Here is an 11490-nt window from a genome sequence, read left to right as displayed (position 1 = left end):
AGTCTAGTCTGTGAAAGAAGCTTATTGGAACATCTCTGAGGGTGAGATTTACCTGCATTTAGTTTCCTACTGTATTAGGCTTAGACTTGCGTGTGTGTGGGTTTTTTTTATTTTGCTTGGTAATTTACTTTGTTTTGTCTGTTATTATTTGAAACCACTTAAATCCTATTTTTTATATTTAATAAAATCACTTTTTGCTTAGTAATTAACCCAGAGCAAGTATTAATACCTGGGGGAGTAAACAGCTGTGCATCTTTCTCTATCAGTGTTATAGAAGGTGAACAATTTATGAGTTTACCCTGTATGAGCTTTATACAGAGTAAAACAGATTTATTTGGGGTTGGACCCCATTGGGAACTGGGTACCTGGGTGTTGGAGACAGGAGCACTTCTTAAGCTGTTTTCAGTTAAGCCTGCAGCTTGTGGGGGACATGGTTTAGACCTCAGTCTGTGTTTGCAGGAGGCTAGTGTGTCTGGCTCAACAAGACAGGGTACTGAAGTTCCAAGCTGCCAGGGAAAACGGTCTCACAGGTGGTTCCAACCACATCAGGTGGCAGTCCCAAGGGGGCTTCTGTGACCCAACCCATCAAAGGTGTGTTGTAATCTCATAAGTGTTTGCTCCAAAACAGGGCATTCAGCTGTAACAAAACTCCAGTGACTCCATCAGCAACGTACAAAACACAGAGGAAATTGCTGTCCTTACCTCACTGATTTTACGAGCCGAGGGCTCAGTCTTGCAAGGTGCTGTTAGCTTCACTTCCCGTTGACTTCAGTGAGCATAGAGTGCGCCCCTTGCACAGAGTAATCATCACCTCGGTTTGGTTTGGTTCGTCATTTAGATCATGATCCTCTTAGGTGCTGATTGCAATTTAAAAACAAAAGTGTAATAGTGCTTCTAATTTAAAGGGATTAAATTTAGTAGGTTCAGTGGAAGAAGTGCATTTTAAGGAGGATTTTTGTGCAAGAGCAATACGTGGACATCAGCTCTAACTACTGTTCCAACAACTGAGATCATTTTAAGAACACTTGGAAGCTTTATTACATGCAAAAATAAAGTTTGCAATTCACAAAACAAAGTTTTTATTTGAAGAACATGCAATGAAGAACAGAGCCAGTCTAAAAGGCAAGGCTTCTTTGGGGAGGAGGGGCAGAAATATTATCTTACTCATTACTAAGTATCATGGGGCAAAAGTCTTGTTTGACAAAGCAAAGTGTGTGTGAGGTTTTCCAAGAATTTTTAAGACTCTTTATTCCCTCAGGCTTCTTATAGTGTGTGTGTGTGTGTGTGTATATATGAGAGAAAATGTGCACATTGTTTTGTGCTCTCTGTTGTACCAGTATTTCCAAAGTAATTTAGACACTGGATCTTATACAGAAGCTGACATTTCTAATGTAAAGTCTTGAAAAGCAGCTAGACATATACATTTTTAAAATATTGATGTTTGATAAAAATGGTAATGTTACCCTTCCACCTCCTCAGGAGAATGGCCATAAATTAACTCTATGGAGGAACTTCAAAGATCCCAATCACTCTCCTCCTTAAAAAGGTTAAAGACAGGCAATGTGCAAAGTATACATTACTACCTATCCTCCTTTGTTCAGATTCTGAGATTGGGCCAAAGTCTTTCTAGGGAGCTTATCCTCATAATGGGCATTTTAACTGGATTAGTTTAGTCTTGGGAAAAGAAGACTGAGCGGAGACCTGATAACAGTCTTCAGATATGTTAAAAGGCTGTCATAAAGAGCACAGTGATCAGTTGTCTTCCATGTCCACTGAAGGATGGACAAGAAGTAATCTGTTTAATCTGCAGCAAGGGAGATTGAGGTTTGACATTAGGAAAAACTTTCAACTATAAGGGTAGTTAAGCACTGGAAGAGGTTACTAGGGAGGTTGTGGAATCTCCATCACTGGAGCTTTTTAAGAACAGGTTAGACAAACTTCCGTCAGGGTGATCGAGGTATACTTAGTCCTGCCTCAGTGTGGGCTGGCCTCACCAAGTCACTTCCAGACCTACATTTTTATTATTCTACTGTCAATGATTCTATACATCTAGAACCATATGTAACCCATAAACGCTTTGTCTCTATCTCTTTGTCATGACTCTCATTTGCAAAGACATCTATAGCTTAAAATAGCTTCCAACAAAATTAGCTGGCCAGTTTTACATCAAAGAGAATGGAAAGTTCTGTTTGTGGATTCTGTAAGGTGAGCTCCTATCTTTGATGAATCCATGACCCCAGATAATTTATCAAATCTACATTCTTCAGAGTATTGCACTATGTTACCTCCTATCACATACGGTTTGTCTAGAATAACTTGAGACAATGAAACTGCTTTTGACCATTTTGAATGGGGCAGAAATAGGGACCTTTTTTTTTCTGAAAACCTTTAAGTTTTGTTAAAATATTCCACACTTGACAATCCAACATATACTTAGCCCTTAATCTTCAAAATAAATTTACAATCTTAAATTTGAAAGTAGAATGAAAACAGTTAGCTCCCCTCATGTCTAAACTTCTTTTTTTAGCAGCTCACCACTGCTAATTATTAGATTACATTCACTTGTTACAGGAATTGTTGTGGCCAGTTGCAGTTCTGTTTTGTCTTTTTCCACAGTACAGACATATCAAGTCACTAGATCATCTGAGAAATTTTTGAGTCAGTTTCAGTTTTAAAATATATTGTAGATACTCTGGGATTATACAGATGAGGTCAGACTTTTGAAAGAGGGACATTCCTGCTACTGATTTTAACCATCTCCCAGGGTCCAGTGGATGCTAATAAGTAAAATTTCAATCACAAGACAGGAAAATGGAAGACTGGCTTCATGTCAAATATCTGTAGAACACTGGGTGTGATTACTTGTTTCACAGTACTGCTTCATCACTTTAATTTAACTGGATTAATACCCGAATATTTACTATTTCAGAGCATCATTCCAGATTTAACAAACATACAAACTTTTGACCATTTTCAAGAAGCTGTGCTCTATATAAAGACCAGTTTTGTGCATGCCATTTCCAAAGGACTGTGAATATGTTTTAATTGTTTATTTTAACAACTACTGAGAAGATGAGGCTCTCACTCTGTCCGTTTGTTTGTACAGTTTGTACATCCACTGAATTCCAAGCCATAAACTTCTATAAGAAATACATGTTCAAATTGTAATGAATTTCTAATACCATGCTGTTATAACAAGTTTCAGAAATCATAAAATGGTGACTGCTCAGACTTCTGATATTGTGTGTGTGTGTAAAAATATGTATCTTGGTCTAAGACCTTGTCGATACCCAGCTCTTTTCTTAAGACTTCCACCCTTCTCCTGCCACTGGGTCAGCTCCATTGAATGGTGGGAATATAAGTGTGGAAGAGGTGCTGGTGGTTTTACTACCATGCCATCTTGTTCTGGCGAGTGTTAGATGATACAGTGGCAAAGACACCAGCAACTTGTCTATACTTATGCTCCCAGCTTTGTTGCCACCTATGGAATTTCTCCAGTGCAACAATGGGTAATTTTAAGATAAGAGCTCTGAGTACACGTGGACAAATTGAAAACGTTATAGCTAAGCTGAGGATGAGCAAACTCCTTGGTTGTGGCTGTTGCTATTGCTTTCTGAATATGACTTTCCAGTGGATGAGGATGGAGCTGAGACACTGGCTTTAAATAGTCTTAGGAGTCTTCTCTTATACCCTCTAAATGCAAAGAAGTAAATTATTGGATCAATGCAACAGTTCATGTTCATAAAAGCCACTGTGATTTGAAGAGACATCTTGAAGGCTTTCTGTGCTGAGCAAGATGGCTGGTACAGTATCTTTCTGATCATGAACTGAATGATATTTAAATGGTAAGGACTAAAGCAGATCACAACTGCAAGGAGCACGACCAGTATGATTGTGAAAGCCTTTCTGTGGTGCCCATTCTTATCCGTCAGAGGGTTTTCTTTGGCTGCTCTGCATAGTTTTAGGTTGATCTGCACATAACAAACTAATATAATCCCCACTGGTAGGCAGAATCCAATTATGCAAGCGCCCAGAAGGATAAATGGCAGCTTAGGAATTTCTTCAAAGTTGAAATATTCCATGCAGGTCAGCTTATCTCCTATCTTCTTGGTCATGGGCCTGAAGAGCAATGACATTGTCTGCAGGAACACAATGAACCATATCAGCATGCAGATATACTTCACTCGGCTCACTTTTCTGAATCTGCCAAGCCGTCGAGTGTGGACCACAGCGATGTAGCGGTCGACACTCACACATGTCATAAAGTAGATGCCCACATAGGTGTTCATGTAAAAGATGAATGCCGTCACCCTGCAGAACCAGTCTCCAAAAGGCCAGTTGAATTCTAAGATGTAGTAAGTAATTCTTCCAGGCAGAGCAAGTGTGAAAAGGGCATCTGACACAGCAAGGTTGATTAAGTAGAGATCAGTTGAGTTGATTTTCTTCCCTCGGTGGAAGGTGACGTAAAGGGCAAGGACATTTCCACAAGAGCCAAAGACCAGCAGAACAGTGTAAAAGAATGAAAAAATTACTTTTGATGCAAAGTGGTGGTTATACACGTCGCAGCTGCTTTCATTGCTGTAAGTGAAGACAGTTAGCTGAGATGCAGCAGTAGCAGCACTGGCAGCCATTCTGTGGACTTCTCCTTGGCAGAAGAAAAGACATGACATTAGCAGCTTACTAATAATGTGCACTATCTGTTTTGACAGATAACAAAACTACTTAGGCTTTGCCCTTTAGTAGACTCTCATACTAAAAGAAGTGAGAGTTCTCATTTGAACAGCGAATTTCCACACGCTGAGTACGTTCTGAGCCATGATGAGCAGGTTTAGTCATTTGGGAAACTCAGTTCCTAGTGATCTTAGTGTAACATTCTGAACAAAGACTGTGACTTATTTTTTTCTTCAAAACTCTTTATCTTGGAAACCAATAGCAGGGGGTGTTGTGTCATAGTGTGTCAGAAATTGTTGCTGCCTGTTAAACATGTTTGGTGGACGAGACGTGGTATCATTATAGAGAAGGAGATGTGGAATTTCAAATAGAAAATTACATGATAGAGGAGGGGAAATTTAGAAGGGGAAGGTCAATAAAATATAACTTTCTTTCATTTTGACAGCCTGTGCCAGAAAAGGGAGCATGGAGAAAAATATCTATTTGAAGAACCATATCTCTACATTTATTTGTGGCTGTTTAAAAACCTTTTACAATTACAAACTGTAATACCTATAGATTATATCAACCCTATTCCTGAGATGAGCGTATATGGCCAAATCCTGAGTTCTCCACTCCGTTTGAATGTGGTCCTTACTCACCCAAGCACCCCAAGACAATAATGTTGTTCTCTCTTTAGTACAGTCCCTGATTTTCCATTTGCTGCTCTAATACACAAGGGTTCAAGGTTGGCTTGGGAGTCAGTAGCTCCTACCTATACTTTTAGGTGCCAAATAAAACTAGTTGGTATAATTTTGCCAAAACATAAAGGTTAAGAGACAAATTCAAACGTTGGTTACAGCCAGTCTCCTTTGTTTGCACTACAGAAGTAAGGCTATTTATTTGCACACATTATAAAATGAACCTGGCACTCCCTCTTTTTTGTTGTGGTTTCCTCTCACAATAGATGCTTCTGAAATAGGATGGGTCCTTACCTGCCTTTTAACCAACACACTGAGAAAGTTGCCTTCTATCTGCTTATTGTGAGGGTCTCTGTAATGGGAAGTCATGTCTCCACACTGCTATTATTCTTTGTGTATTGCTGCTAAAATATAATTACAGGGTACTGTAATTGTCATACTGCAGGGATATGTATTTTTTTGGTTCTTAACAATTGATTGGGTCCCAAGCCCACTGGAAAGATCTACATCGCAAACCAGTCATTGAACAAAATATCTTCTACTGCATGTCCTTTTTCCTTGTGTCCTCAGTAGGCAGAGAGGGGATTGAACCGAAAACCTACAGCTAGTCCCTCCCCCCCGAATTTTGGGTCAGCGGTGTTCAGAATCTGAACCCAGATTTTTCACACTTCTTTTATTTTAGTAGGTGCTAGCTCAAAACTCCAGATTCATGCACCCCGAACTCTGAAAGTTGTAAATCCAGATCCCAGTTTTGTAAGTTCCACCCATCTCTAATTTTATGGGAGCAAATGTGAGGCATTAATATTGTTTTGTTTACTGTTGTTACTGCAACAGGAGGCAGCATGATCAAGTGTATAGGGCACAGGATGGGGAGTCTTTCTACCCGAGTTCTTTTCTTGGCCCTTCCACTGACCTGTTTCCAGACCTTGCGGAAGTGGGTCACTTCACCGCCCTACATGTCTGTATCTCCTCCCAGCATTGGTTTGGCCTATCTGTTATCATGGCCTGTCTGTTATCATGACCACAGTATCTTTGGGCCAGTGCCTAGCACAATGGATCTCAGTTGGATCTCTAAGCACTACTGTAATACAAATAAATACGAAAAATAAATCATCTTTCTGAGCACCTCCATGGGTGGGAGAAAGGCTGTTTCTTTGGTTCCTTCTCTTGCTTTAGCTCTATTTCCTTGTCTTTCTCCTTTTAAACAGGGAACTCTTAGGCGCCCCTATTTTGTTTGCATTTACCCTTCATTTTATTCTCTCTCTTCTGCCTTTTTATATATTTAAATGTTGTCTCCTCAATATTTATCTGGCATGTTACATAATAATGATCACAACATCCCTCTGAGGTAGGTAAGTATTATTTCCAGTTTCCACATGGGGAAACTGAGGTACACAAATTTGCCCAAAGCCAAACAAGAAGTCGATGTCAGAGAAATGCATCTTTAAACTTGAATTCCGCCCTTCACCTCCCTCACTGTGCCAAAGCTTTACAATAGCATGTGTCTTTAGAAACTGTGTCTTGTCACAGAGGGTCTGTGAAGGAAAATATGAGCCCAGTGTGTTAGACAATACACAGAATGTGACCATTTCCTGACTTTGCTGGGATTAAATTAGATCCTTTTATCATGCCACACTTGTGGTTTGGTTTTCTGACCTTATCACTTACTAATGGTGCAGCAGGGGGCTGCTGGGGAGCACGTCTGCAGCCAGGATGCCTGCTGCTGCCACTGCCACTCGGACAGTGCACCTTCTCCCCCCGCTCCTAGCCTGACTCCACATGTAGATGCCTCAATTCAATCAATAGTGAGTAGGTGGTTATGTAACAGTGGCTAGGCATAGCAAAGGTAGGCACTCTGCAAACTAACCACACCGCTCTGCTAAAGCAACAGCCTCTCCAGAGCAGAGCTGGTGAATCGTGCTGAAGGCTATCAAACTCGATGGTTGTGAGGTGTGGACAAATGTTCGGACCATCCTGAGATGGAACCCTGTATAGGCCTCCAAAGCCTACTAAAAATTCCCTGAAACATTTTGAAAACATGGCAAATCAGAGTTGACACTTTCCTGGTTACTTGGGAGGAGCAGTGCTGTACAGTAATTCACTGGCATTGTGGAATAGCGCGCGCGCACACACACACACACACACTCTCTCTCTCTCTCCAAGATCAAACTGGGAGAAATGCTCTATGAAAATCCCATGTAGTCTAGCCTGTGCAAATTCAGCAGATGAAACTTTCCAGCGGTGTTACATAAGTAATTTTGTAGGTAAATGTACCTCTTAATCACGATGGTTACAGTACAGCCTAGTAGAAAACTTGTTTAAAGACAGTCATTCTGCAGAAAATAGACACTCCGTCTTATTAAAACTGGACCGCTGACTGTTCCCAAAGAAGCTAAAATACAATTAGTTAGTTAGAGATGCTTTTCTGATAAGGTCCTATTTAAAAAAACACTTAGTCATTTTTTTCCTTGCACTGCCCAAGTCAGTCTCTGAAAGTACAATACCTGTAAGAAAATAAGACAAGGAGAGGTGGCTTACCAGGGGCTGATGGCCAAGAGGTGGTGGTGGCTGTTGAGAAGTTCTTGTCTCAGCTCTTTCTCCTGTGCTATATTAGTGGTACATTTATTAAATGTAATATTCTTCTAATAGTCCCTGAAAAAGTCCCCTTCTAGTGCTTCAGTAAAAACCCTTCTGTGCCTTGCAGCAAGCAGAAACAGAGAGAGAAAACCAAAAACGAAGAATGCTCTGCCTTTCCTAATCTAGTCATCATCATCTGGGTGGTGACTGAAAGAGAGCCAAACGGTCCATCTATCACTTGTCAGCAGTGAGATACTTTTTGCTGGAGAAAGCAGGTAAATGGTTCTTTGTACTCCCCTTCCGCTTCATGCTGCACAGATGGCGGAGCCTTATGAGACAAGGTGGTGCTCTTTCATCTGGCTTCTCTTTGAAGCACAATAAAATTTATGCAGTTCTTTGTTTGCAATTTGTGAGAAAGGAATGAAAAAAACCCAGCAAATTCCCCAAGCTGAATATTTTGAAGATTTCATCATTCTTCCCCCCCCCCCACCTCCTTTTTCTTTTATTACAAGAAATAGATTTCATTCTTGCTCACTAGGTAAGGAAGTGATTTATACCAGAACAGTAAACCACAAGCATGTATTGTTAAAGGCACTAAACTCACCAAAGTGAGGAAAGACTAAAATACTATATATTATCTATAACACTGTGCTTGGGTTTTGCTTGCATGTGTGCTGTGTAAGACAATGATTGGAGACATGTGCTGTACTTAGAAGATCAATTAAGTGAGTTAGAGGTGTAATTTGTGCCTTTATGCTTTAATTTTCGGATAGTTGTGTTCTTAAATCACACCCTTAAATGTGATTGCCCCTAGAATTCCCTGATTCCCCGACACTGCTGTGAGATGCCATTAGGACTGTGAGTCAGTCGAAAACTCTAGTGTTACACCAATGCAAAACCTGTGTGAACTGAGAATCGGGATCAGTCGCTCGGGTTTAATATAAAAAAATGGAAGAAGCAAGGTGTGTGTGCGTGAGCACATGTGCATGTCCTTCAGATGCAGTTGGGTTTGAGGTTCTTTCAAGGGATTCAAGTATGTTAGTAATTTTCCTGACTATTCGTTCATAGCACAAGACCACTACATGGTCCATTCTTTGTACTAATAAAAGTGTGCAGTCTGTATTAACTTACTACACTGTGCAACAGGCATTTAGCTGCAAATGGTGTAGCGTTCTTGACATGAACAACTTTTTGGGAAATAACCGTGCTTGCCCTGTAGTGGCTTTTAAAATCTGTACATCTTAGCCATCTTTTATTTTGAAAAAACCAAAGGATGTCAACGCTGTTCTTCTTCAAGTGCTTGCTCGTGTCCATTCCAGTGTAGGTGTGCGCACATTAGAAAATTTTCCCTCATTGGTATCCGTTGATTTTGGTTTTGGTGCCCTGTGGAGTCACGCCCTCATAGCGCTGGTATATATGGCCCTGCAGACCTGCCTCCTCCTCAGTTCCTTTTTGCTGCCCGTGAGGGTCGCTGGAACTTCAGCTTGTCCTTGCATTCACACAAGTATTTCTCTCAGTGGACTTTAGTTTTCTCTACCTGTATATAGTTAACTATAGTGGTTGGAATTTAGAATTTAATTTGTTTAGTAGATTGGAACCCTGCTTACCGGGGTTTCCCCTTACCCAGCATTGGGGCATGCCTTGGTCCCCAGAGTTTAAGCTGTGTGTGGCTTGCCACAAGCCCATGCCCATTAGTGATCCCATTCTAGCTGCCTTGAAGTCCCATTGACCAGCACGCTGCAGGATCTGTAAGGAGTTCAAGCCCCATACCAAGGACAGGGATCAAAGACCAAATTCCTTCTTATGGAGGCAGCTCTCTGTCCCCCGTCAGAGCCAAGCCATGCTGACTCTGCACTGAGCACCTCCACCTTGGTGAGAAGCTCTCTGGTTTCTCTGAGGGACAGACAGCGCAGCTCTGCGAATCCGGGACCGAGAAAGGACTCTTCTTCTGCATCCTGGGACTCTCAGCACCATCAGGCATCTCCGGTGCAGAGGAGGTCCACACCTCAACGGGACTCTCAGCCTGCTCCCAATCATTGGTGCCGAGGAGGAGGCAGCAGAAGATGGATGCGGGGCGCTCACCAACTCCAAGGTCTGCTGCTCACAGGGAAGTCAGCAGAGTGCGATCCATGCCAGGCCACTCAGACTCAACAGCTGCCAGCATAGTACCTTTCACTCTGGCCCCAGGAAGGGACTGAGCCATTGGGATACAGTTCTGGCACTACCATCTACGCCAGAGGCAATCGAGGCAGCTACTAAAGAAGCTACTATCACACCCGGTACCGCCATCCCCCAGGCGTGAACTGGCACCAGAGGCAAGAGCTCCTGTGGCACAGAGGCCTCAGGTGCCTTTGAAAGGGAAACCAGCAATGATGGCACAGAGCCGGTTGCCTTCCTCTGCTCTCCGGCCCGGGTCAGTACTGGTCCACCGAGGTGGAGTCTTATACTTCCCACAGGAGCCAGCTTTGATCCAACTGCCATTACCTGATGGCTGACATGAGCCAAGGGTTCCCACCAATGGCCTGGCCAGCACAGTGGCAAATGCTGGTGCAATGTGGCCCTTCTTGAAGCCCTAAGCATTTCAACCAATCGAGGGGTCACAGTGGAGGAGATCATACTCTCTATTGTTTCAAGCTCCCCTCGCTACCATCCTTGGTATAGAAACCTCAAGCCGCTACCAGGCCTAGCAAGGGACCCCAGGACCCAGTTCCGCGAGATCCTTCTGGGGCCAAGGGAGAACAAGGCCTTGTACCCATGCAGGCATTTTCCTCTTCCTCACCTGATGAGACAGTAGCAGGGACTCAATTGAGCCCTCTCAGGACGATTATGGGGCTCACCATGAGCTCCTCAGAATAGTTGCTCAAAGCCTGGGGGTCCAGGCAGAGAATATCTCAAACCTCCCATGCCTTGATGGACATCATGGCCTCTTCCAGTCTGTCATGAGTGGCATTGCCCCTGAATGATGCCATTCTAGAACTCATTGAAGCCCTTTGGAAGACTCCAGCCTTGCTGCAACCCACAGCAAAGATGATGGAGAAAAAGTACTTTGTCTCTACAAAAGGGTTCAAATTTTTATATATTCATCCTCCGCTGGGGTCACTAGTGGTGTCAGTGGCCAACAAACAGGAGAGACAATGGCAGCAAGGACCTTCCCCCAAGGCCAAAGATGCCAAAAAGTTGGATCTCTAGGCAGGAATGTATACTCTACCGGGAGGGCTCCAACTCCAGATCGCCAACCAACAGGTGCTCCTGAGCTGCTACTACTTCAACTTTTCGGGCGTGATGTCCAAGTTCAAAGAGTTGTTACCACAGGAGTCCAGGGCCAAATTCTTGGCTCTAGTAGAGGAAAGGAGAGCGGTGACAAAAGCATCCCATCAAGTAGCCTTGGACATAGCAGACTCTACTGCTCAAACTGTGGCTTCCACTGTGGACATGAGAAGAAGCTCATAGCTACCGGCCTCGGGCCTCCCTTAGGAGGTTCAGCAAATTGCCCAGGACCTCCCTTTTGATGGCACATCGCTCTTTTCAGAGCAAACAGATTCAGAGCTCCATAGCTTACAGG

General features: G+C 42.7%; 1 protein-coding gene across 2 annotated transcripts; it reads right to left on the bottom strand.

The window, feature by feature from the left end:
• Positions 1 to 1062: 1062 nt before the first annotated feature.
• On the bottom strand, positions 1063 to 8242 carry LOC117870832 (G-protein coupled receptor 183-like). 2 transcript variants are annotated; one of them, XM_034758216.1, is made up of 2 exons: positions 7890 to 8242; positions 1063 to 4645 (listed from the first exon to the last, which is right to left on the bottom strand). In XM_034758216.1, the coding sequence occupies exon 2, from the start codon at positions 4629 to 4631 to the stop codon at positions 3564 to 3566; it is 1068 nt and encodes a 355-aa protein (XP_034614107.1). In that variant the 5' UTR covers positions 4632 to 4645; positions 7890 to 8242; the 3' UTR covers positions 1063 to 3563. The 2 variants fall into 2 exon arrangements, with proteins under 2 accessions (XP_034614107.1, XP_034614108.1); XM_034758217.1 differs by having other exon boundaries at positions 1063 to 4642.
• Positions 8243 to 11490: the final 3248 nt, after the last annotated feature.

The sequence above is a fragment of the Trachemys scripta genome, chromosome 1, assembly GCF_013100865.1.
Source record: "Trachemys scripta elegans isolate TJP31775 chromosome 1, CAS_Tse_1.0, whole genome shotgun sequence".
NCBI lineage: Eukaryota > Metazoa > Chordata > Testudines > Emydidae > Trachemys > Trachemys scripta.
This window is presented reverse-complemented; position numbering and strand designations above follow the sequence as displayed.